The 25,117-nt window shown below is 59.2% G+C and overlaps 3 protein-coding genes across 5 annotated transcripts; 1 reads left to right on the forward strand and 2 right to left on the reverse strand.

Moving 5' to 3' along the window:
• The first annotated feature begins 63 nt into the window (after nt 1-63).
• ILK (integrin linked kinase) lies at nt 64-7,916 on the forward strand. 3 transcript variants are annotated; one of them, XM_075140580.1, is made up of 13 exons: nt 78-312; nt 2,641-2,740; nt 4,016-4,181; nt 4,522-4,617; nt 4,780-4,876; nt 4,988-5,071; nt 5,330-5,415; nt 5,746-5,855; nt 6,101-6,228; nt 6,501-6,622; nt 6,709-6,808; nt 6,898-7,028; nt 7,231-7,916. In XM_075140580.1, the coding sequence occupies exons 2-13, from the start codon at nt 2,652-2,654 to the stop codon at nt 7,378-7,380; spliced, it is 1,359 nt and encodes a 452-aa protein (XP_074996681.1). In that variant the 5' UTR covers nt 78-312; nt 2,641-2,651; the 3' UTR covers nt 7,381-7,916. The 3 variants fall into 3 exon arrangements, with proteins under 3 accessions (XP_074996683.1, XP_074996681.1, XP_074996682.1); XM_075140581.1 differs by lacking the exon at nt 78-312 and adding an exon at nt 474-492; XM_075140582.1 differs by lacking the exon at nt 2,641-2,740 and having other exon boundaries at nt 64-312.
• Nucleotides 7,917-8,430: 514 nt separating this feature from the next.
• On the reverse strand, nt 8,431-10,451 carry TAF10 (TATA-box binding protein associated factor 10). Its single transcript, XM_075140584.1, has 5 exons — nt 10,238-10,451; nt 9,690-9,847; nt 9,538-9,602; nt 9,278-9,392; nt 8,431-8,604 (listed from the first exon to the last, which is right to left on the reverse strand). Exons 1-5 carry the CDS (start codon nt 10,434-10,436, stop codon nt 8,515-8,517), a joined length of 627 nt encoding a protein of 208 aa, XP_074996685.1. The 5' UTR covers nt 10,437-10,451; the 3' UTR covers nt 8,431-8,514.
• A 132-nt stretch (nt 10,452-10,583) lies between these two features.
• Nucleotides 10,584-17,259, reverse strand: TPP1 (tripeptidyl peptidase 1). Its single transcript, XM_075140579.1, has 13 exons — nt 17,204-17,259; nt 16,872-16,961; nt 16,663-16,802; nt 16,431-16,581; nt 15,712-15,833; nt 14,472-14,671; nt 14,027-14,225; nt 12,660-12,848; nt 12,355-12,427; nt 11,922-12,042; nt 11,590-11,748; nt 11,379-11,516; nt 10,584-10,807 (listed from the first exon to the last, which is right to left on the reverse strand). The coding sequence occupies exons 1-13, from the start codon at nt 17,212-17,214 to the stop codon at nt 10,667-10,669; spliced, it is 1,734 nt and encodes a 577-aa protein (XP_074996680.1). The 5' UTR covers nt 17,215-17,259; the 3' UTR covers nt 10,584-10,666.
• Between the last annotated feature and the right edge of the window lie 7,858 nt (nt 17,260-25,117).

The following is a 25,117-nucleotide window of genomic DNA, read 5'->3' on the forward strand; positions in this document are numbered from 1 at the left end:
TTCGCCCCGCCCCCAGCGCCGTGCGCCCCGCCCCAGCTCGGTGCGACCCGGCCGGTGCCGCCCGCCCCCCTGCCCAGGGTGCGTGCCCGACCTCGCCGCGCATGGCACCGCCCACGCTGCGGCCTGCCGCTGCCCGGTGCCCGGTGCCCACGCGCCGCTACGCCCCGTGCCCGTGACGCGGAGCCCGGAGCCCGGAGCCGGTGCGGCGCGGCGGGCGGCCGGCAGAGGGCGCTGGAGGTGGCCGGTCCGGGGTGGAGCCCACGCGCTGCCCCGCGTCTGCCGAGCCGCCGCCCTGCGCCGCCGCCGGAGCCGGTAAGGGCGGCCGGGCCGCGCCGGGCTGGGCCGCGCCGACTGCGGCTGGAGGCCGGGGCGGGCCGTGTCGGGTCCGGCCCGGGAGGAAGCAGGGCCGGGGCTGCGGGTTGGCTCGGACAGGGCCGGGCCGGGGTCAGGCTGAGCCGGGACTGGCTCGGCGTCGGGCTGGGGCAGGTGGGGGTCGGGCCAGCAGGCGATGGGGGTAGGACAGCTCCAGTCCGGGCTGGGGCTGGTCCAGGCTGGGGCGGATCGGGGTGGGTGTGGGCTGCAATTGGGGATGGGGTCGGCCCGGGTCCGGACAGGCTGGGAACAGGGTCAGGGTTGGGGTAGGCAGGGCTGGGGCTGGGGTTCGTGCAGGCTGGGCCGGGCCTGGGTGTGGCTGGGTTGGGACGGGGCTGGAGCTGGGCAGGGGCTGGCCCTGGCCTTGGGCTGGGCGGTGGGCAGGGGATGGGGCTGGGGCCTGGCAGGGCATGAAACAAAAAAGGGGGATTGGGGGGGGCTGGGCCATGCTGGGTGAGGGGCAGGGGCTGACTGAGGACAGGCAGGGACCCGCAGGGCTGCCCCGGGGCTCCTGTGCCGCTGGCTGGTGTGGGGTCAGTGCCGCTGGGATGGGACAGGGCAGGCTGGGGCCCACGGCTGGGTCGAGCCCTGGGGTCCGCGGGGCAGGATGGGGCTGGGGCTGTGCTCGAAGGGGTTGGGGGGGCTGTGGGGAAGAGTGGGGCCCTTGCAGCTGGTCTTGGGTTGGGGCTGATGAGGAATGAGGGGGGTGGCACGGGGTGGCTTGGATCTCCACATCACGGCCCCATGACCTGAGTGGTGGGGAAAGGGGCCACAGGGGCTCAGCAGGGCCGAGGTGGCCACTTGGCAATGGGGGAGTAGAGAGCCCCTCATTTCAGGCAGGGCAAGGGCTGGGGGAAGCCTGGCAGCCCAGCTGGGACCAAGGCAGGGGCTGGTGCGGTGACAGACAGGAGCACGGCAGCCCTGGGCCGAGCAGGGGTAACGGCTGGTGGAGGAGAGGTGGCGGTGACAGCGGGATGCAAGTCCCACAGGGCTGAGATGGGCATGGGGTGTCACTGGGGTGCCCATTCCCTGATCGTATCCCAGATGGGTGGGTGAAAAATCCAGTCTGGGGGGAGTGCCATCAGCCCTGGGGCTCTGGGGCTGGCAGGACCTGCAGGACGTCGGGTCGGGGCACAGCACTGGCTACTTGCAGCTCGCGGGCAGGCAGGGCTGCTCTGTCCTCTGCTACTGGTGAGCTGGGAGCGGGGCTGCCCTGGAAGTTCCAGAGCCCGTTCTGGTGCCTGTGAGGCCCCTTCGAAGGTCCAGGCTGTGAGGCCGGTCTCCTGCGTCACTCGCCCCACGTAGCTGCCTGGAGCATGCGACACAGGCAGAGCGGCTGTCCTGGGGGGCCAGCTGCCGGGTGCAGGGTGCATGTCGGGGCCTGACCTGCCTGCACAGAGCGGGTGGGGGTCCCACTGCAGCTGGGTGAGTGCCAGGCCCTGCGGAGGCCCTGTGGGGCTCCAGGTTTAAGCCCTCACGGGTGTATGTCAGGGGCATTGTGCTTTGTCTCTCCCTGCACCTGCATCATGGGACTCGCTGAGGGCAGCCGCACATCCCTGCTTGATGCCGCAGACCCCCAGGCAGGAAAGTATCTGCCAGGCACGTCCCCGCGCTGCTGGGGAGCTTGAGGCAGTGTAGCCCTGGGTCTCAGTGAGGCTGCTGTTGTCAAGGGGTTAAAAATGGAACCAGGATGCGTGCTCTTTGCCTGGCTTTGGGCTGGGGTGTCTGTTGATTAGAGTGGAGAGAGGGGGAGCTTGTGGACCTTTGGGGTCCCAGTTTCTTGAGCGTGATGCTGCGGCAAGTTCAGCCGAGCCTGGATCCGAGCTGGGGATCGGGAGGGTCTGTGGAGCTATGGGATCCCTGCAGGGTGGTGCTGGACCTCCTCCAGCTCCCGACCCCCTCCTGGGAGATGTGGGTACCTGGGTCTGTCTGGGCCCTCTAGATAAGCCTGTGGATGCCAAATCTGCTTCCTGCGAGCTGCTGCAGGCACCCGTGATGCTGGAGTCAGTCGTGAACTTCCCCTTCAGCTGCGAGTCCAGCTCTGTCCCCAGCCTTCAGCAGTCCCCGCGGTTTTCCGCAGGGCTGACGAGGAGGGGGCGCGAGGCTCCTGTCCTTACTCCCCCAGGGAGACGCCCCAGCTGAGGGGCTGCCAAGAGCAGAGGAGCTGTGGGAGGCGATGTCCAGGTCCCAGGGCTGCGTGTGGGAAAGGGGGGCAGGGAGTCCAGCTCCATAGCGGAGCCCCGTGTCCTTACACACCCCTCCTCACAGCAAGAGCCAGGATGGACGACATCTTCACGCAGTGCCGAGAGGGCAACGCGGTGGCCGTGCGCCTCTGGCTGGACAACACCGAGAACGACCTCAACCAGGGGTGAGCAGGAGGGACCTGGCCCGAGCTGGACCCCCCCCAGGGTGCTGTCCCTGGCTCAGCTGCACGACAAGCCGAGGGCGCTGGACTGGGGCCGAGGGCGCTGGACCAGGGCCGGGGCTCGTTTCCGCTCTGCTCCGTGTCCTGGAGAGGGGGTGGGATTCAGCTCCTCCCCGCCGGGAGGAAGTTACCGCATCGCTGAGGCATGAAGGCTGCACATCCTCCAGCCGCTTCCTCGGCTGCCTCTGCTCCCGACCACGGGATGGGACGTGTCTCGGCCAGGGATTGGGCTGGAGGTGCTGGAGAGAATCTCCCAGTCCCCAGGGTGGCTGGTGTGTCTGGGTGGCCGCTTCCCCTGTCCCCCTGTCCTGGGAGCACTGCAGCCGACGAGGGGAACCGCCCTGGGGCCAGAACCTGCATGGGGCTGACCTGCACCCTGCCCCAGATCTCTCCTCCTCGCAGCACGTTCCCTGCTCCAGGAACTTCCGCGGGATCGCGCGGTGCAACATGCTGCCCGCCTGCCTTTCAGGAGCAGCGCTTAGGCCAGGCGCAAGGTTTAGAGCAGACGTCTCCGTTGCCTGTGGGCAGGCACAGCCTTCTGCCCGCACAGCAAATATCCCTTGTCAGGCGACTGCAGCGTCTTTGCTGAACTCATTCTGGGCAAAGGGGCTTCCTTTGGCCATGTCTTTCAGTCCCTCCCGGGAGTCCCAGTCACACAGAGCTGTCCCAGTCCCACGGGTCGTCCTGAGGGACTAGGGGCCCGCTGGCACTCCTAGGGGGCATTTTGGTCCCGGGTGCCTGTGCCAGAGTACTCCCCGCCTGCAGGGGCGGTGCAGAAGGGTGGGGGGCAGACGGGGTCTGCGGTGCCGGGGAGGTGGAGGGGAGCTGGGGATGCAGTGGCCCCCGCCTGCCAGGCCCTAATCTCCTTTTAAGGCCCGGCTGGTCTCCTCCTCCCTTACTTGGCCAGGCACCGCCAGAGCCAAGGGGGGATGGGGGAGGGGATCTAGCTCTTGCCAGTGTCTCGGTGATTCAGCCCTGGAGAAGATGGGATTTGGCCAGGGCCTCCGGGGCCCTCGTGGGGATAGGAGAGAGCGGGAGAGCTGCTCAGCCTGTCCCCTTCACCTCCATGGCCTGTGTGCAGGCTTGCAGAGCGATACCTGCCTGGCTGCGGTGCTGTTGGCAGCGCCCCGGCCGTGCTTGGCCCTTCTCGCCCCGGGCCAGGAGAGGACGCAGCGGGCAGGCTGCAGCCGCTCAGCATTGTCCCTGCTGCCTCTGCAGGGATGACCACGGCTTCAGCCCCTTGCACTGGGCCTGCCGCGAGGGCCGCTCCAACGTGGTCGACATGCTAATCATGCGGGGAGCACGCATCAACGTCATGAACCGCGGTGACGACACCCCGCTGCACCTGGCTGCTAGCCACGGCCACCGAGACATCGTGCAGAAGGTACCTGCCTCCCACAGCCAGCACCCTGCCCCTTCCCCACTGCCCTCCAGGCACCCAGCTCTGGTACAGCCCTGTGGTGAACTGAGCAGTGCTCTGTGCAGCCCTCTGCCCTGTCCACCCAGGACTTGCTCCCCAGCCATCTGCCAGCTTCCTTGCCATGACCTTACTGCATCCCCACCTTGGCGCCTCTGAGCACCTCCACCCTCCCCACAAAAGCCCTGCATCCAGCCTCAGCCCCCTCCCAACAACAGACCTTGCCAGCACTAAGGCAGCAAATGTGCTGCTGCTGGGGGGAAGGGGACCTGCTCTAGATTTACGGGGATTGTCCTCCTGCTGCCAGCTGATCCAGTTCAAAGCAGACATAAATGCTGTGAACGAGCATGGGAACACGCCTCTGCACTATGCCTGCTTCTGGGGACACGACCAGGTGGCGGAGGTGAGTGGAAGCACTTGCACACAGGCAGGAACCCAGGGTGAGGGAGGTGACTGAGGGGGACATGGGGAGGGAGAGGAGGGACGAGGCAGGAGGCTGGGTGTGTATGAAGAGGCTGAGGAGAGGACAGCAGACTGTGCAGATGCTTGCTTTCTCCTCCCTCAGGACCTGGTGGGCAATGGGGCTTTGGTCAGCATTGCCAACAAATATGGTGAGACGCCCATTGACAAAGCCAAGACACCACTACGAGAGGTCTTGAAAGGTAGGAGGTTCTTGTCCTGGCCCCACAAACTGCCTCTGGCTCCTGCTGCAGCCCCTGTGCTCAGCATCAGCGAGCTCTCTGCTTGTGCTGCCAAACTCCTTGTCCTTCCAGAGCGTGCTGAGAAGCTGGGCCAGAGCCTCACCAAGATCCCCTACAAGGACACCTTCTGGAAGGGCACGACCCGCACGCGTCCCAGTAAGGACAGAGCCTTCCCTAATGGGGATGCCGTTGCAGGGGAGAGCACAGCTCTCCTGCACGGTAGGGCAGGCTTCTGCGGAGGGAGCGGCAGTTTGCACTGCAAACGGCTTGTTTTGGAGTTGGAAATCCCCCCACTGAAGGTGTCTCCTCACGGGACCGAGCATCCCACTGGTACTGCCTCTCTCTGCAGTCCCAGGTGGATGTCAGGAGGAAGGTCCATGCAGCCACGGGCTGCATCTCTTTCTTTTCTTACAGGAAATGGGACTCTCAACAAACTTGCTGGAATAGACTTCAAACAGCTGAGCTTGAGCCAAAAACTCAATGAGAACCAGTCAGGAGAGGTACGTAGGCCTGTTGCCCCTTGGGACGGGGTAACTGCACCCATGAGGACCACTGCTCTCTCCCCAGCCCCTGGCTGGCTGCGGAGTGCAGAACTGGGGCACAACTGCTTGGTGGGTTTCCACGTCCAGGCGTGGGGCCAGCCCACACAGAGAGAAGGCACCTGCCCGGGACTGAAAGGCCAGGGTTCGCTCTCACGCTTTGTCGTAGTCACTCCACGTTGCTGTGGCCCTGTGGGCTCCGTGGGCCCCACAGCCCCGCGCAAGGGGCTGGGAGGTGCTCGGGAACCGTGTGTCCTCTCACAGTGACTGTCTCCACCTGTCTCCCTGCAGTTGTGGAAAGGGCGCTGGCAAGGCAATGACATCATCATCAAAATGCTGAAAATCCGGGACTGGACAACTCGGAAGAGCCGAGACTTCAATGAGGAATACCCAAAGCTGCGGTGAGTGCTGACATCCTTCCCCAAGGCAGCCATGGCTCTCAAGGGCAGGCATTATCTCCAGAGGAGTACGAGATGGGCAGGAGCCAGCCAGGTCTGCAGGGTCAGGTGGTAGTGCTCCAGAGCAGTGCCCAGAGACGCGAGGAGGCCGTGGAGGATGGCATGCCGGCAGCGGTGCAAAGGGCAGGGAAGTGATGAGGGGGTGTGGGCAGCACCCACTGTTCTCAGGCCTGTCACTTCTCTTGCAGGATTTTTTCTCACCCCAACGTGCTACCGGTGCTGGGCGCCTGCCAGTCCCCCCCAGCGCCCCACCCCATTGTCATCAGCCACTGGATGCCCTACGGCTCCCTCTACAATGTGTTACATGAGGGGACAAGTGAGTGCTGGTGGGGGTGACAGAGCTGGGGGCAGAGGCTAGTCTCCCCATCCTCAAGAAGTTGCTTCTCCATGTGTTCAGGGGGTGGCAGGGGGCCCCTGCAACACCGGGGTGGGCCCGGGGTGAGCCCGGGGTGAGCTCAGGCTTGAGTCTGCACACCTTCCTCACACCTTGCGTGTGGTGCGTCTGCCAACACCACCTCGTCCCACGTGCACTGCAAGTGACACGGCACCCTCCCCACACTTACCCTCATGCTGCCTCCCTCCCTGCAGACTTTGTGGTGGACCAGATGCAGGCAGTGAAATTCGCCTTTGACATTGCGCGGGGCATGGCCTTCCTGCACACATTAGAGCCCCTCATTCCACGCCACCACCTCAACAGCCGCAGCATCATGGTGAGTGTCAGTGTCACATGGCCCAGCCCTTCCTTCTGCAGACTGGGGCAGGGCAGGTTCCCTTCTGACCACCTCTCTCTCCCCAGATCGACGAGGACATGACAGCACGGATCAGCATGGCTGACGTGAAGTTCTCCTTCCAGTGCCCAGGGAGGATGTATGCGCCAGCCTGGGTGGCACCAGAAGGTGAGCACTCGGTAGCCGGGCCCCTCCTGCTGCTTGGCCCCTTCCTCGCCCTCAGCCCCATTCAGCCCGCCGTGCTGGATTCCCTACAGCCTTGCAGAAGAAGCCAGAGGAAATTAACAGGCGCTCGGCTGACATGTGGAGCTTTGCGGTGCTGCTGTGGGAGCTGGTGACCCGCGAGGTGCCGTTTGCAGACTTGTCCAACATGGAGATAGGCATGAAGGTGAGGAGAGGACTGGGCAAAATGCATCAGTCCAGACCAGATCAGCCAGGGCATAATGGGGCCTGAGCAGCCAGCAGGGAGGGGAGGCAAGGCCCACTGAAGGAGAGCCCACTGTCACTCCTCCCAGAGGTATGGGCTGTGCCTGTCGAAGGCAGGGCTGGGTCCAGATTTCTGATCCTGTCCTGCTCTCCCGTGCTCCCAGGTGGCACTAGAAGGGCTACGTCCAACCATCCCCCCTGGCATATCCCCACACATCTGCAAGCTGATGAAGATCTGCATGAACGAGGACCCAGCCAAGCGCCCCAAGTTTGACATGATCGTGCCCATCCTGGAGAAGATGCAGGAGAAGTAGCGAGGGGGGTGCCTCCCAGCCAGCTGACGCTGCCATGCTTCCCTCCCCGCCAACCCCAAGTGCCTTCTTTAACCCCAGAGCCAAGGGGGAGCAGGGAATGCCCCCTCACCCTGAGCCAGCCACGGACACACGGTACAGACAATGCTGCCTTCTCTGGAGCTGCTCTGCAGGCTTCAGACACTGTAGCACCAGATCTCTGGCAGCACCTCCATCCTCCCTGGCAGCTACGGGCAGAGACTGAGTGGGAGGCCTGGCCCACCATACTGAGCATGGCTGGGCTCCGCTACCTGGGAGGCTGGGATGGGGCTGTGGAGCCACCCTGTCGTCCTTGTCCCCAGGCCCAGAGCCGCTCACCCACTTAACAGTCTCACATTAGGCAATGCCCAGTCCTGGTGCTCTTCCCTACTAAGGACAGCGGGGTGAAGCTTGCCTGTTGTGCCCAGCACCACCCCAGCTTCGCGCTTCACTCTTTATCATTTCCATCCAGGCCATGTGGAAAAGCCGCCAGCATCCGAAATAAACATTTGTTATGAAAACTGGCTGCTGGTGGAAGGCTGCATACGTGCACAGGGCGTTGCCCACAGAAAGGGGATGGACACGGGGGGCTGCCCAACAGTCCGCAGAGTCCTAAGCTCTGGATCTGCACCTGTACCAACCCTCCTCCAGTGCCTGGAGCAAGGAAGGCAGGTGGGCTAATGGCACCCACCTCTTTTGAGACAAGGGCCCAGGCTGTCTGCAGCGCTGTCTGTGCAGGCCCCCGCGCATTCCTCTTGAGAGCCAACAGGTACACTTGGGAGGAAAAAATGGAAGAGGGTTGGGCCGTCCTATTCCCACTACACCCACCTTCCTTCAGCTTCTTGAGGCAGGGCTAAGTCCTCCTGGGAACGGCAGAAGGCGCAACTATAATCCACCAGTTGCAAGCCCTGCAACCGACCCCTCTCCGCAATGGCCTTTCAAAGGCACAGGACCAACTTCTGTTCGTGTAGGGAAAGGGCTTGTGTGCTGTTTTACTTGTAGGCAGGGCATTAGCACATGGGCAGGAGACAGGAATGCCTTTCCACAAAAAAAACTAGCCAGCTGTTTAATGGCACAGAAGCGACCCTAAAAAAGTTCCCAGTGACAATCCCTCAGTCTTTATGTGAAATAATGTGGCTTTTTCACATTGATGCCATATTCTGCAAGTGCTGGTGTCAGGTCTTCCATGGTCAGCGTGTACTTCTTATCCTGAAGGGACAAGGAGTAGTGTCAGTCACAGCAAGGACTATCTAAGCTGCCAGCCTTTCCTCAAAACCTTGTGGGTTTAGGATTTTTCCCCTACAAGCTGTGGTGACCTGCATGTGCACAATTCCCAGAAGCAGCTGCAGACCAGCACTTGGGGCATTAATCAGCTCTTAAGTACTGCACGTTTTGTTTGCTCTGTGCCCTCAGCTGCTCAACGGACAGAAAGACGCTGAGCATTAGTCAATGCTATAAAGATAAATTACATCGCCCTCATAAGGCCCCCGAACCACAAACAGATGATGACTGGGAGAATTCCCAGAAACTATGGCTACATGCTTGCTCCCCGTTTATGTCTTTCCCCAAGCATGTGAGTTTTGGTCGCTGTCAGAGGGAAGACACAGGGCGAGATGGCCTTCGGTCTGATGAGGTGCAGCTACTCACACGTTCCTGTGAAGCCATCAAAGCATATTCCACTGCCCACCTCATTTTCCCGCCAGCATCCCTTTTCCACCAGCACAGTCCCAGCTTATTAGTAAGCGTGTTGACCCTTCAGGAGCGCAACAGGTTTATGACTTTCTACAACCCACATCCCCGCATTCAATGGCAGCAAGTTTAGCTTGCTACAGCCCTAGGAGAGGACGCTTCCCCTCAACCAGCCATTCTGTCCTTCTCTCACCTTGCTCTTATTGCGGGAGCTGCCTGAGGCTGTTCCCTTCATCTTGCAGTGCTGCAGCGCATCATTGGCAATGTCAGAAATAAACTTCTGTGCGGCCAAAGAGATCAAACGAATGCTACCCAGCAGACAAAGAGAAGGGATAATTTCAGACAGACAGCACAGAGCACCACTGGGACCAAGGAATTTCTGTCAGGACCCTGGCTATCAGACCCCGTATGGGGTCCTTGAGACCACACTCTACCACACCTGCTGCCACTTACATGCGTGGATCAGAGGCCTCGAATCCTGCTCTGTTGAGGTAATACCCCGTGACAGCATCTGGGATCTGTACAAGAGAGAAGTTGGAGGAACTCTGCTTCCCGGTGACAGCCTGTCACCTGCGTGCAGCCTGCCCCCAGCGCGTCCCGTGTACCGTAGGCGTGTAATCCTCCAGCTGCATGAGGAAGTCCACCAGCGGTGTTGTGGAGACCACCGGCTTCACGTCCCCGTTGGCCGCACTGGGTGGCACGTAGACCCCATTGGACATAGCCCCTTCGGGGGGAGCTGCAGCCACCGCTGCGGAGATGGGCACTGCGGGCACAGGGCACTCAATGGGCGGTTCTCCCCCAGAGCAGCACCAGCCCCGCACCCGCCGGGACCCCAGCTCCTCACGGGCTGGCACCCAGAACCCCCGCGCCCCCGGGCACCCACGGACCATGCTGACGGACAGGCTCGCTGCCCGAGCTCGGGGCGTGCTCACAGGCCGCGCCCCCGCGGGAACCCCCTGTGCGTGGGTCCTGTCCCCCGCGGCCCCCCACTCGCGGACCCCGCACCTCGCCACCCTCGCGTTCCCGGACCCCCAGGTGCCCGCGGCCCCGCTCCGCCGCCCCCGGCCGGGCCCCGCCCAGCCCCCGGCGCTCCCCCGGCTCCGAGCGCCCCGTACCCCGGCCCTTCCGGCCCGCCCCCCGGCCCCGCGCTCACCGGGCCCCCTCCCGCCAGCCGCGCCGCCCTCGGCTCCGCGCGCCGCACCGCCCACCGCGCCCGGGGGCGCCCCGGGAACGCCGCTGCCACCGGCGGCCGGGCTGGGCTTGTTGTCGGCGGCGGGGGCGGGCGCGGGGGCGGGCGGCGCCGGAGCGGCCGGGGCCGCAGGCGCGGGGTCGGCTTCGGCGCTGCCGCTCATCGCCCGCCGCCGCGCGACACCGGGCGCCGCCTCCCCCGCGCCTGCGCACGGCGCGCCGCCCCATTGGCCCACTCGCGCCGCCCCACCCCCGCGCAGCCCCCAGCGCGCCCCCCGGCGGCGCCGCGCGGCACAAACACAGACGGGAGGGGCGGGGCCCCACAGCTTTATTGGCACCGGCGCCTCCCGGAACGGCGCCGGCACGCGGCGGCCCCGCCCCCGCCCCCCGCGGGTCAGGACCCGAGCAGCGCCCGCAGGAGGCGGGGGAAGTTGGGGGTGCCCCAGCCGGTGACGGGGTCCCAGGCGGGGCCGGCGCAGAAGCCCTGTCCCTGCACGGTCCCGTCCAGGCAGGAGAGGTGGCAGCCCTGCGTGACCTGCGGGGACAGGCCTCAACACGGTCGGGCCGGCCTCACCGCGGGGACCGGCGCCCGGCCCGCGGGGAACAGGCTCCCGCTGCCCACAGCCCCTGGGAGGACCCGAGGACGCCCCCAACGGCCGGGGGGGGAACACGACCCACCCGCAGCCCACGGTGGGAGAGGAACCCCCAGGAACACGCCCCGCTGGGGGATGTGGGAACCCCCGGGACACCCCCCGGGGCAAGGGCCGCTCCCTCCCCAGGCAGCAACGGATCCACCTCAGGGCACGCGCCCCTGTGCAGCACAGGGAGCCCCCCGAACACCTCCAGCAGCGCAAGGGGACCCCGCCCCACGTAGCCCTCGGGAAGGCCGTGGAGACCCCCCCAGGGCACACCTCCGGCGGGAAGGCAGCATCCCCGACCCGCCCCCCTGCAGGACGCTGTCGGCCCTGCCCTGCTCCCAGCACGGCCTCGGGAGCAGGAGACCCAGGCTTCCCCACCAGCACCCACTGCCACCAGCCCAGCCGCTCCGGGGCACCCAGGACAGGCGCCCTGGCCCCATGGCAGCCCCGGCCCCCTGCCCGGCTCACGTCGTAGAGTGCAGCATCGTGCCCCTGCTCCTGCAGCTGGTAGAGCGCAGGGTTGAGGAAGCCCAGGGGTGCGAGCCCTCGCCGCAGGCGCCGGTCGTTGATGAGTGCCACCATGCCCCCCACCACGGGCGTGGACGCCTGCCGGAGACACGAGCGCCTCAGCACCGGGCAGCTCAGCCACTGCAGACCGGTGCAAGGCTGTCCTCCTTACCGACGTCCCCGACACCCAGGGCAGCGGGATGCGGTTTGTCACCACCCAGTAGTTGTCAGAGAGGGCAGACAGGTCAGGGTAGGCACGGCCACTGCTGTTGTAGTAGGAACTCGGAGGCAGCTTCGAGGCCGAGTGCAAGAAACGCCCGACTGCAGCAGCCTGGGGAGAGCACAAGGTAAGGAGCAGGGGAAGTGGGACCCTGCCCCTGCTCACCTCCACCCCTCCTTCCCCTGGCCTGCAGCCCAGCCCCTGGGTCACCCTCGCCAAGCGCCACAAAGCCCTGCGGCCCCAGCCGCAGTCCCCGGGTCTGGCAGAGCAGGCACCTTCCTCACCTGGTAATCGGGCATGGGGAAGACGTTGCTGAAGCCGCCCCCACTAATGTAGTCCGTCACCTCTGCAGTCACCAGGAAGGGGTTCTTGAAGGACGTTCCGCCCACAGTGGTGACGTAGGGACTGGGGGGACAGGTGGGCACTGCAGGTGGGCAGGCGACTTGCTGGGGGCCTCAGCGGCATCCCACATACCAACCCCCTCCCGAGGAGCTGCACAGGTCCCCCCAGCTCCGAGGTCTGCCAGCGACCCCAAGCACGCTGGTGGGGCTGACCCTCAGGAGTCCCCAAAAGGGGCTCAAAACCAGCTCAAGGCAGCAGCTGGCCACGGGCTGGGGCTTGAAGTGCCAGCAGCAGCTTTCAGCTGGCCTCAGCTGTGGGCGAGCTGCAGCAGCCAGCTCTGTGCAGAGCCTCACGTCTCCACAGGACCCCATCTACCTTGAGGCTGGAAAGCTGGGCCGGAAAGTGTGGTTCCCACCAGGCAGCCTTCTGCACCCAGCACCATCGTCACCTGCCAACAGAGACGGACGGGGTAATCCGGCAGCATCCGAGCTGCCCTCATCCACCAAATGCTCCCAGGAGCAACCTGGGGGAAGGGCTGTTTCCACCTCCCAGGCTGGGATTCCCAGACAGGGGATCCTGGCTGCCCAGAGGCAGAGTCCCCGTTCAGTGTTCGGCACGGAGGTTCCCCGCTGTGCTGGGACCCTCAGACGCACCCACACCATACCAGCAACAGCACCCACCTGAGGCAAACAGGATGGTCAAGCCCCGGGCAGCTGCCTTCATGAACTCCGTGTTTACACGCTCCATGTAGGCTAGTGACAGGCTGTCCTCATCATCCCCATAGCTCACAGAGTGCACCCAAGGCAGCGATGACATGTTGCTGAGCAGCAGCAGCCAGGCCAGGAAGGGCTCCTGGCTCTCGTGCCTCCCTGCAGGGACAAAGGCAGAGCAGATTCAGCTCCTCCTAGGACACCAGGCTCAAGGAAAGTGGGGGATAGCATAGGGGGGGACCATGCCTCAGCACCACTAGCAGCAGGAGTTGAAGGTCTTCCAGCTCCTGCCCTGCCTACAGAGAGCAGATCCACAGCACAACTGCTTTGGAGCTTTCAGGGATTGCCACGGTGGATGGCACCAGGCTCCAGCTCTGCCAGCATCTGTCACAGGGCTGTACCCACCCTTGACATCCAGGCAGTCATACAGCCCTTCCGAGACTCAGCCAAGCCTTGGCCCCTTTACCCTTAACGGTGGGTCCCAGAGCAGTTTGATGCACGTTCCACCTCTATCCGCCAAGGTCCCTTCCCGCCCTTCATCCCTCTCCATGAGGTGGGGAGAGCAGAGCCCCAGCCACCCCTTCTCACTCTCAGTTGTTTATGTAACTGCCTGTCTCTGCACCCTTTCCATGGAGGTGGAAGTTAATGCAGAGCTGTGCCTGCCTTCACCATCAGGAAGACAGAGCTGGTAGTCCTAAGGGCACTCCGTCTCCTGTTCAGCCAGTTTCTGATCTGGGACAGATCACGCTTTGTACTACAGCACCGTAGCCATGTTTGTGCAGGCTGTTTTGCAATTTTTCTCAAATTGCCTTACTCTCCTTTATTCGCTTTACTGCTATATTCATGGGTGAGAGATCAGCTTCAACCCCAAAGAAGCAGGAAAAAAATAAAAAGACACAGTTGCTGCACTCTCCCTCCGTGGAAAGGCAGCAGAGCAGGGTGACTGCTTTACATTGTGTAGTCGAGGCGTGGAAGTCCCTGTTACAGGATACTCTGGAAGCCAAAAGTTCACATTGGTTCAAAAGCAACTACACAAATCAATGGAAGATGATTTCCCTACGAGCTATTAAAACCCAGCATCAGCTCCAACTTTGGAAGCCCACAAGGTACATGCCCACAGTAGCTGGGAAAGCATTCTGGGGATGTACCACAGCCAGCGTGCCAATCGTGTATGCCTCTCCAGGCGTTCCCCTTTGACAGATACCAGATAGACTCAGTACAGCCGTTTTCTATGCAGAGAGCAAATGTTTCCCTTAACAGCAGGCAGGTGTGTTGGTGCTACGGCAAGTGGGATGCATGGAAGCAGTCACAGGGCAATGCTGGAGGGGGATCAGTACCTGCATTGCTGAAGACCCACGTGGAGATGTTGGCACCTGTGCTCATGATGTATTCCACGTCCAGACTGGCCTCCAGCCCAGCCTTGCCCTTGCCCTGGTGCCCAACCACTTGGTCAACCTGAGAGCGGTGGCCAAAGCTACTGCCAAAGAGCTGCATAAACTCAGCCACGTCAGCCTGGTGGAAATACTGTTCCAAGAACTGGGGGAACAAGGAGCGGACAAGTTTTTTTCTCGTTTTCTCTTGAAAAAACAAGGTAAGTTTTTTCTCTTGATTTAGAAAGTCGGCCCAGCATGGATCTGTGAAATGCTAACCCACCGGGTGCTCCCACCAGCTGCTGAGGAATCCCCACAGCTGTCCTGGGACCACCAGAGCAGCAAAATGCTGGAGCAGCACCAACGTGTGGAATTCCCATTCCCTCCGACCTGGACCAGCTCCACCAGTTACCTGGGCACAGGCCTGGCTGTTGTTCGGCACTAGCCCGATGTCTCCTCCTGTCATGTTGTATCTCTTACGAATGATGGAAGGCATCACGCCCAGGTGGAAAGCCGCTCTCCCTCCATAGTGCTGCCTTGACTCCGTTTCCTTCTTGGCCCAGGCTCTGCTGATCACCTTTCTCTCCGCAGGGAACCGGTGCAGACCACCCACTGGTGTGCAAGCAAGCAGGAAAAGCAGCAGCTGTTAGGGCTCAGAACTCCGGGAGGACAGTATTATCATAGAATCATAGAATCATTAAGGTTGGAAAAGACCTTTAAGATCATCAAGACCAACCGTCAACCCAACACTACCATGCCCACTAAACCATGTCCCTAAGCGCCTCATTTACACGTCTTTTAAATACTTCCAGGGATGGTGACTCAACCACTTCCAAGTTCCAAGGCCTGACCACTCAGCAAAGAAATTTCTCCTAATGTCCAATCTAAACCTCCCTTGGTGCAACCTGGGCTCCTTGGCCCCTTGGCTCCCCTTCACCATCCTCACTCAGGCTTCATGTCCGAGAAGGCTGGCCTGCAGCAGGGCTCAGGGGAGCCGATCCCCTGCAGCACCTGCCCTGAGTGCTGCATAGGAGGTGGGGAAGTGCTCCCTCAACTTCCTCGCCAGTCCCCACAGGTTCTCCCAGGCTGCACAGCTCAGGCTCCCCACTGCCAGGCCACTACCGCAGCTTGGCACCCCTCTGCTCTTCTTGTGGAACGGCTGCGGGAGCCCACACAAAAGGGACTCACAGGAGGGAGTTTTCCTACCTCAGAAGCAGCCGCACGTCCACAGAGACAGGCTGCACCTGAACTCTCCGCACTGAGCATCCAGGCCCGAGAGCACCAGTAAGAAACACTTTGGGTGCTGCCTGTCCACATCACAGAATCACAGACTGCTTTAGGTTAGAAGGGACCTTTAAAGGTCCTCTAGTCCAACCCCTCTGCCATGGGCAGGGACATCTTCAACCAGACCAGGTTGCTCAGAGCTCTGTCCAACCTGACCTTGAATGTGTCCAGGGATGGAGCATCTACATCCTATGGACAAAGCTCCTCATGGGGGCCTAGGGGCAGCTGGGACCACGGCTGGAGGGCCTGCCACACTGTCCTCTGGGACACCGAGATGGCCAGTCCTGGCTGCTCAATGTTTAATGTCCCACCCGCACCCCAGGCAGTGAGAGCTCCGGGCAGCCTCAGCTCCTCCGCGTAGGACGTACCAAAGTCAACGTGCTCAGCCAGCTCCTCGGGGACAGCATAGGGGAGTGGGGAGCGCACAACGCTGCGCTGGCCCTTCACGTAGCGGTGGAACTCAGTCCCTGGCAGGAGGCACTCTGCCGTGCTGCAATACAGAGACAGCCACTGTGCGAGGATTCGCGCTGCCAGGACAGCCGTTGGTGCGCCTGTCCAGCAGCGTGCCCGTTCTCTGCCCTGCCTCCCGCACCCTTTCCACCCTGCTTGCTGCTAGGACGAGTCAGGGATGAGCTCCCACCAGCACAGCTGACCTTGTAAAGCAAAGAGCACCTTCCATACCTTAGCAATTCCCATCACCAAACCGAACCAGAGCTCTGACGCTGTAGGGTCCCCTGCAACTCTATCCCCAGTCCTCCACTGGGGACTCTGTGGCCCCACAGAAGGCAAGAGGAGGTGTGGGGCTGGCCCAAGCACCTAACGGATATGCATGCCTTGTTTCCAGTACTCCAGATCACCAGCTATGACTCCCCCCAGCACCAGGATTGGGCACACAGGCAGCCAGCTCTTGGCTGCGGAGCCCTCACAGCCCAGGCAGAAATGCGGCTCAGCCCCCTGTCACCCATCCCGCACTGCAAAGCCCTGGGGAAGGGGAAGTCGCAGCAGGCAGGGACAGGGTCTGGCTTCTCCTGTCTTTGTGGGAATGGCACGGCCACCACAGCGGGGCCTAACCCCACCCAGGGCTCACCTCGCTGGCATGTGGCACTCCAGGAAATCAAGGGTGGTAACACTCCTGCAGTTCTCAATGCCATGGCCTTGCAGCCACTTCAGCACTGCCATGAGTGTGGCTGGAGACGGCTGGACAAGGTCCCGCACCTGCTCCAGGGACAGGTACCGGCCTGTGGGGCACAGAGAGGGTCAGAGCACCCTGCCTGCAGGGCCTGATGGGGCCCAGCAGGGCTCAGGCACACAGTCATTACCGTATCGCGGCGAATGGGGGTCTGAGACGGCAGCGACGAGCTGGGCAAGGCGCCCCATGCCTCGCTGCCGGAGGGCAAAGGTCAGCTGCAATTCGTGGCCGGGGTTCACACGGCCGGCATGGGTCCAGCCAGGGGGCACGCTGCGGGCAGGCTGTGAGCAGCAGGCAGGCACCCGCGCCCCGTCCTGTCCCACCGACCCCGGCACCTACCGGAATGGCTGGTCCCACTCCAGGGCCAGGCCCGCGGCACAGCTCCAGGCGGCTGCACACAGCGCCAGCACGGCGGGGACCCCCCAACACCTGCAACAGGCAGTCAGGGGAGAGCAGGCACCGGTGCGGCCCCGGGGCCACGGGCCGCACCAGCGGAAACCCGGGGACTGCCAGGTGCCTGCCTGTCCTCCCGAGCCCCCATCACCCCCGGCCGGGGAGCCCCGCCTGACCACCCCGAGCCCCCGTCACCCCCGGCCGGGGAGCCCGGCCTGACCCCCCCCGAGCCCCCGGACCCCCCCCGAGCCCCCGGCCCCCCGCCCCGTCCCCGTTACCCCCGCGCCATCCCGCTGCCTCCCGCCGCAGCGCCCCGATCACGTGTGGGGGCGCATGAGTCCCAGTCACGTGAAGAGGCCGAAGCCGCGGTCACGTGGTGGGCAGGGCCCTGTACCCGCCAGTCGCGGCGGACCGGGCGCCGCAGTCTCTCGGGGCCGCAGGCCGTGGCCGGGAGCACCGGACCGGGACCGGGACCGGGACCGGGACCGGGACCGGGACCGGGACCGGGACCATTACCATTACCATTACCGTGGCCGAGAGCTCCGGGACCGGTGGCAGCCCATCCTCCCGGCGACTCGCCAGCGGGGCCGTGCCGCCAGGTCCGGGGCGGGCTCCGGTCACGGGCCCGGCGGGCAGGGCTGCTTGCCGGAGGCCCGGAGAGGCTGCCCGGGCACAACACCAGCCACCTCCCGGCGCGGTCCCGTCCGTGCTGCTCCGCCTCGATCTTCCCCCTCCTTCAACTCTACAGGCTTGGGGAAGAGTGGCTGGAAAGCTGCCCAGAGGAAAAGGACCTGGGGGTGCTGGTTGACAGCCGACTAAACATGAGCCGGCAGCGTGCCCAGGTGGCCAAGAAGTCTGATGGGGAGCGGCTGAGGGAACTGGGACTGTTTAGTCTGGAGAAGAGGAGGCTGAGGGGAGACCTCATCGCGCTCTACAACTACCTGAAAGGAGGTTGTAGTGAGGTGGGGGTTGGTCTCTTCTCCCAAGTAACTAGCAATAGGACGAGAGGAAATGGCCTCAAATTGCACCAAGGAAGGTTTAGATAGGACATTAGGAAAAATTTCTGTACTGTAAGAGTGGTCAGGCCTTGGAACAGGCTGCCCAGGGAAGTGGTTGAGTCACCATCCCTCGAGCATTTAAAAGATGTGTAGATGAGGCACTTAGGGACGTGGTTTAGTAGGCATGGTGGTGTTGGGTTGATGGTTGGACTTTGATGATCTTGGAGGTCTTTTCTAACCTTAATGATTCTATGATTCTCTCCCGGCCACCGCCCAGAGCATGGCGGAACCGTTACCGCAGCAGCCCGGTGGGATGACCCGGACAGGAGATGAGCCGTGGCTGCTGCCCTGTGTCGAGGGGCCATGCAGGGGTCCTGGGCTGGGGGGCAGGGGTCCATGCAGGGCTGGTGGTCCCGTGCGGGTCCTGAGCTGGGGGGGCAGGGGTCCCATGCGGGACTGGGCTGAGGAGTCCAGGCTGGGGAAGGGCAGGGGTCCTGCCCAGTACCCCCAACAGGGATGGGATGTTTGTTGGGGGCAAGCAGGCCCTGGCAAGGGAGGGATGCTTGGGAGCAGCAGGGCCTGCAGAGAGAGGGTAGGGCTGGAGTTCCCCATTCAATGAGGCTGGCACCTCGCTCCGCGGGGTGGCTGCAGGGAAGTGACTGGAAGGTCTGAGCTTCCCTTGGGGCCTGCTCCTCTGTGCCTACCCCGGTCTTGGGGCAGAAAGCGGTACGAGCAGGCTGCAGCCCAGGGCGTGAGTGCCCAGGCTCTGTGCGCCGAGGCTGGGCATCACCAGTGAGCCTAGCAAGAGCCAGGAGGCGTGGGGTTGGTGGCAGAGCACGCCTGCATACCCTGCATGTCCAGGGCTGCCATTGCCTGGCCCTGCTGGCGTTCACACCTGGGGCGGCATGCAAGGACGTGGGGAAGCTGTGGGCACTGGGTGTCTTGGTCAGTCAGGAGCACGGGGGGACAGGGGTGTGGGGGAGGCTCAGGAGACTATGAGCACGTCTTCTTGCTTGGTCGTGGGAGTGGGCTGTGAGGTGGTGATGTTGTCCCTCAAACAGTGTTCGTTACCCAGTGTGCAATGAGCCAATCTCACACACAGAGCCAAGATATTTGTTTATTCCATGTCTGTGCAGAGGTGGGTGCTAGATGGTAACTCCACAAAGCTAGCACACCAAAATACAAAACAAGTCCTTATTTATATCTTAAAATCAGCTAACCGCCACCCATTCTACAAACAGATTGGTTGTTATAATTTTCTCATTACCATTTTGCTTTGTCATTCTCACCATTAACTTAGTGAGTGAGGGGATTAATGTGGTAGGGGGAGATTTCAGCAGTGGATGTGTGGTTTTCGTATTATAACTAGGATAGGCTAACTTAAGACGTGATCTTTGAGGAACTTGGCTCAATTTTTACAGTTTGAAAGGAACTTCATTTATCTCAAGTTCATGCCTACTGGTTCATGACCATCCGTTCCTTTCTTGTTCTAAAAATCAATTTATCAATATGTTATATTGTCCTGGTTCCGGCTGGGACAGGGTTAACTTTCTTCCCAGTAGCTTGGGGGGTGTGCTGTGTTTTGGGTTTGGTGTGAAAGGAGCGTTGATGGCCCATTGATGCTTTGGCTGTTGCTGGGTGATGCTTGCTCCGGGAGGGGGGAGCACAGCCGGGGTGGTGGACCCAGCTGGCCAATGGGGTATTCTATACCATGTGACATCATGCTCAGTATAAAAACCAGGTGTGTGGGGGGGGCTCGCCCCCCGTTCGTGACACGCGGTCGGCGAGCAGCTCCGTTGTGCATTGCCTGCTTTGTGTATTCTGTTATCGTTGTTGTTCTCATTGTTATTATTACTGTTCTACTTAGTTTTATTTCAATTATTAAACTGTTTTTATCTCAACCCGGGAGCTTTCCTACTTGTGCCCTCCCGATTCTCTCCCCCATCCCACCAGAGGGGGGGGTGATCGAGTGGCTGCGTGGGGTTTATTTTTGCTGGCTGGGATTAAACCACAACATATATTATAACAATTCCCATGTTATTTTAATTAATTATTTACAAGATTCAGCAGCTTTCCGATGTAACCATACTACATTCCCCCCTTTGGCACTATAAAAGAGGAACTTCACAACAGTCAGTTACTCTTGTATCAGTCTCATTCTTTCATAACTTGATCTTCCAATAGTGGAATAGCATTTTCAAAAACGCTGTGTGATTACATAAATGCATACAAAAATTATCACAACATTCAACAAGACAATTAACAGCTGCTTTACCCACAAACTAAGATCAGAATCCAAGAGGTTAACCATTTGAATGCTTCTTCATACCTGTAAGAAGTATCTTTTTGTATTTCATGTAGCACTGTCCTGGTTTCGGCTGGGATAGCGTTAAATTTCTTCCTAGTGCTGTGTTTTGGATTTAGTATGAGGAGAATGTTGATAACACACTGATGTTTGCAGTTGTTGCTAAGGGCCCTCCTAGTCCAAGGACAGCTCCCGTGCCTACTGACTGAGCTAGGTGCACAAGATGGGAGGGAACGTAATCAGGACAGCCAGCCCAGCTGGCTAATGGGGTATTCCATACCATGTGACGTCATGCTCAGTATATGAAAGGTAGGCGTAAGCTAGGAAGTATCCACGCCTTATTCTATAGCATTTATGTCATGCTTAGGTCTTACATTTTTTTTAATACATTTCAATTAACTACCACTATCTTTCTTTTTATATATACACATATATATATATATGCACGCACAGATATCATTCCCTTAGTGTATGGACTATCCCTCTAAAATGTCCATTGAGTTCATTTAGTCCATGACTTTGAGCTCCATGTGTCATAAGTCTTTCAGGGCAGGAGAGATGGTGTGTGGTGTTGGGCTGTTGCATCCTGAAGCCAGTTCTCATTTCAGTATTGCTGCGCTCGTCCAGTTCTATCATCGTTGCACTTTGCTTGGTTTCATCGGAGTTAGTTCATTCTTCATTAATCTGGGTGATTTTCACTGCTATACCATTGATAGCAACCATAGAAATAATGATATACAATATCATATAACAATCAACATCATAAAATTCAGTTCATTGGCTATTTTCACCCAAAATCAAATCCCCTTGAGGTACACACCAGACTTCCCCATCCTTTCGCATTACCCACCAAGTGCACCCAGGTCCTTGAGCAAAAGCAATCCCACGAATGGGTTTTCCCTTGCCAGAGGCAGGAGTAACCCAGACCGTCTTCCCCAGCATACTTCTTATGTGCACAACAGGGACTTTATCTCCATCTACAGTACGTAAAAGTTTTGATTGGGCAGGGCCAGCTCGATTGGCAGATCCCCTGGTATTGACTAACCAGGTGGTCTTTGCTAAATGTGTGTCCCAATGCTTGAATGTCCCACCACCCATTGCCCTCAGCATAGTCTTTAGCAGCCCGTTGTATCGTTCAATTTTCCCGGAGGCTGGTGCATGGTAGGGGATGTGATAGACCCACTCAATGCCATGCTCTTTGGCCCAGATGTCTATGAGAGTGTTTCGGAAGTGAGTCCCGTTGTCTGACTCAGTTCTTTCTGGAGTGCCATGTTGCCATAGGACTTGTTTTTCAAGGCCCATGATGGTGTTCCGGGCAGTGGCATGGGGCACAGGATATGTTTCCAGCCATCTGGTGGTTGCTTCCACCATGGTGAGCACATAGCGCTTACCGTGTCGGGTTTGTGGGAGTGTGATATAATCAATCTGCCAAGCCTCCCCATATTTATATTTCAATGATAGCCCTCCATACCAAAGAGGCTTTACTCGCTTGGCTTGCTTGATTGCAGCGCATGTTTCACATTCATGGATAACCTGTGCAATAGCATCCATGGTCAAGTCCACCCCTCGATCACGAGCCCATCTGTATGTTGCATCTCTTCCTTGATGACCTGAGGCATCATGGGCCCACCGAGCTATAAATAATTCACCCTTATGTTGCCAGTCCAGATCTACCTGAGCCACTTCAATCTTAGCAGCCTGATCTACCTGCTGGTTATTTTGATGTTCTTCAGTGGCCCAACTCTTGGGTACGTGAGCATCTATGTGACGTACTTTTACAACCAGGTTCTCTACTCGGGCAGCAATATCTTGCCACAATGCGGCAGCCCAGATGGGTTTACCTCTGCGCTGCCAGTTGTTCTGCTTCCACTGCTGCAAACATCCCCACAGGGCATTTGCCACCATCCATGAGTCAGTATAAAGATAAAGTACTGGCCATTTTTCTCGTTCAGCAATGTCCAAGGCCAGCTGGATGGCTTTCACCTCTGCAAACTGGCTCAATTCACCTTCTCCTTCAGCAGTCTCTGCGACCTGGCGTATAGGATTCCATACAGCAGCTTTCCATCTCCGATGTTTTCCCACAAGGCGACAGGACCCATCAGTGAACAGGGCATATTGCTACTCATTTTCTGGTAGTTTGTTATACAGTGGGGCCTCTTCAGCAAGCGTCACCTCCTCCTCTGTGGATATGCCAAAATCTTTGCCTTCTGGCCAGTTCGTGATCACCTCCAAGATTCCTGGGCGACTGGGGTTTCCTATTGGGGCCCGTTGTGTGATCAGTGCGACCCACTTACTCCATGTAGCATCGGTTGCATGATGTGTAGAGGGGACCCTCCCTTTGAACATCCAGCCCAGCACCAGCAGTCGGGGTGCCAGGAGGAGCTGTGCTTCAGTACCAACCACTTCTGAAGCAGCTTGAATCCCTTCATATGCTGCCAATATCTCCTTCTCAGTTGGAGTGTAGCGGGCCTCGGATCCTCTGTATCCCCGACTCCAGAACCCTAATGGTCGACCTCGAGTCTCCCCTGGTGCTTTCTGCCAGAGGCTCCAGGTAGGGCCATTCTCCCCGGCTGCGGTGTAGAGCACATTCTTTACATCTTGTCCTGCCCGGACTGGCCCAAGGGCTACTGCCTGAACTATCTCCCGTTTAATTTGTTCAAAGGCTTGTTGTTGCTCAGGGCCCCATTTGAAGTCGTTCTTCTTCCTGGTCACGTGATAGAGAGGGCTTACGATCTGACTGTAATTTGGAATATGCATTCTCCAAAAGCCCACAACGCCTAAGAAAGCTTGTGTTTCCTCTTTGCTAGTTGGTGGGGACATGGCTGTTATTTTGTTGATCACATCCATTGGGATCTGACGATGTCCATCTTGCCATTTTATTCCTAAAAACTGAATCTCCTGTGCAGGTCCCTTGACCTTACTTTGGTTTATGGCAAAACCGGCCTTCAGAAGGATTTGGACTATTCTCTCCCCTTTCTCAAAAACTTGTTTCGCTGTGTTGCCCCATACAATGATGTCATCAATATATTGCAGGTGTTCCAGATCCTCACCCTGTTCTAGTGTGGTGTGGATCAGTCCATGGCAAATGGTAGGGCTGTGTTTCCACCCCTGGGGCAGTCGGTTCCAGGTGTACTGGACCCCCCTCCAAGTGAAAGCAAACTGTGGCCTGCACTCTGCCGCCAAAGGGATTGAGTAGAATGCACTAGCGATGTCAGTTGTGGCGTACCACTTGGCTGCCTTTGACTCCAGTTCGTATTGGAGTTCTAGCATGTCCGGCATGGCAGCACTCAGTGGCGGCGTGACTTCGTTCAGGCCACGATAGTCTACTGTTAGTCTCCACTCTCCATTGGACTTTCGCACTGGCCATATGGGACTGTTAAAGGGTGAGTGAGTCTTGCTGATCACTCCTTGGCTCTCCAGTTGACCAATCAGCTCATGGATGGGAACCAGGGAGGCTCGGTTGTGTCGTGGTTTAACCTGGCAGGCAGCCAAATACCATGCAGCCGCTCACTCACTCCCCCCCACCCCCAGCGGGACGGGGAGAGAATCGGAAGGGTAAGAGTGAGAAAAACTCGTGGGTTGAGATAAAGACAGTTTAATAGAACAGAAAAGGGAAAATAATAATGATAATGATAGAATATACAAAATGAGTGATGCACAATGCAATTGCTCACCACCCGTGCTGACCGATAACCAAGTAGCAATCGGTACTTCCTGGATCACGCCTACCCTTCATATACTGAGCATGACGTCACATGGTATGGAATACCCCATTAGCCAGCTGGGCTGGCTGTCCTGATTATGTTCCCTCCGATCTTGTGTACCTAGCTCAGTCAGTAGGCACGGGAGCTGTTCTTGGACTAGGAGGGCACTTAGCAACAACTGCAAACATCAGTGTGTTATCAACATTCTCCTCGTACTAAATCCAAAACACAGCACTAGGAAGAGATTTAACCCTATCCCAGCCGAAACCAGGACAGTATCCACCCCTTATTCCATACCATTTACGTCGTGCTTAGGTCTCACATCTTTTTTTAATACATTTCAACTAACCACCACTATCTTTCTTTATATATACACACATATATATATATGCACGCACAGATATCATTCCCTTGGTCTATGGACTATCCCTCTAAAATGTCCACTGTGTTCATTTAGTCCATGACTTTGGGCTCCATCTGTTATAACAGTCTTTCAGGGCTGAAGAGATGGTGTGTGGTGTTGGGCTGTTGCATCCTGAAGACAGTTCTCATTTTGGTACTGCTGCGCTCGTCCAGTTCTATCATCGTTGCACTTCGCTCGGTTTCATCGGAGTTAGTTCATTCTTCACTAATCTGGGTGATTTTCACTGCTATACCACTGCTATATCATAGAAATAATGATATACAATATCATGTAACAGTTGACATCAAAATTCAGTTCATTGGCTATTTTCACCCAAAATCAAATCCCCTTGAGGTACACACCAGACTTCCCCATCCTTTCGCATTACCCACCAAGTGCACCCAGGTCCTTGAGCAAAAGCAATCCCACGAATGGGTTTTCCCTTGCCAAAGGCAGGAGTAACCCAGACTGTTTTCTCCAGCATATTTCTCATATGCACGACAGGGACTTTATCCCCCTCTACAGTACGTAAGAGTCTTGACTGGGCAGGGCCAGCTCGATTGGCAGATGCCCTGGTATTAACTAACCAGGTGGTCTTTGCTAATTGTGTGTCCCAATGCTTGAATGTCCCACCACCCATTGCTCTCAGCGTAGTCTTTAGCAGTCCATTGTATCGTTCGATTTTCCCGGAGGCTGGTGCATGGTAGGGGATGTGATATACCCACTCAATGCCATGCTCTTTGGCCCAGGTGTCTATGAGAGTGTTTCGGAAGTGAGTCCTG

This window comes from Calonectris borealis, chromosome 1 (assembly GCF_964195595.1).
Source record: "Calonectris borealis chromosome 1, bCalBor7.hap1.2, whole genome shotgun sequence".
Lineage (NCBI taxonomy): Eukaryota > Metazoa > Chordata > Aves > Procellariiformes > Procellariidae > Calonectris > Calonectris borealis.

What these genes read in the sequence shown, in the direction of transcription:
- ILK (XM_075140580.1), top strand. Translation starts at nt 2,652, where the DNA reads ATGGACGACATCTTCACGCAGTGCCGAGAGGGCAACGCGGTGGCCGTG. An exon ending in GAGGAATACCCAAAGCTGCG is followed by an intron (nt 5,856 to 6,100) that starts GTGAGTGCTGAC and finishes CTTCTCTTGCAG; the next exon opens with GATTTTTTCTCACCCCAACG. An exon ending in TGTGTTACATGAGGGGACAA is followed by an intron (nt 6,229 to 6,500) that starts GTGAGTGCTGGT and finishes CCCTCCCTGCAG; the next exon opens with ACTTTGTGGTGGACCAGATG.
- TPP1 (XM_075140579.1), bottom strand. An exon ending in CCCCCATTCGCCGCGATACG is followed by an intron (nt 16,582 to 16,662) that starts GTAATGACTGTG and finishes TGTGCCCCACAG; the next exon opens with GCCGGTACCTGTCCCTGGAG. An exon ending in GACCATCCTGTTTGCCTCAG is followed by an intron (nt 12,428 to 12,659) that starts GTGGGTGCTGTT and finishes CTCTGTTGGCAG; the next exon opens with GTGACGATGGTGCTGGGTGC.
- TAF10 (XM_075140584.1), bottom strand. Translation starts at nt 10,436, where the DNA reads ATGAGCGGCAGCGCCGAAGCCGACCCCGCGCCTGCGGCCCCGGCCGCT. An exon ending in GAGGCCTCTGATCCACGCAT is followed by an intron (nt 9,393 to 9,537) that starts GTAAGTGGCAGC and finishes TCTGCTGGGTAG; the next exon opens with CATTCGTTTGATCTCTTTGG. An exon ending in GCTCCCGCAATAAGAGCAAG is followed by an intron (nt 8,605 to 9,277) that starts GTGAGAGAAGGA and finishes TTGTCCCTTCAG; the next exon opens with GATAAGAAGTACACGCTGAC.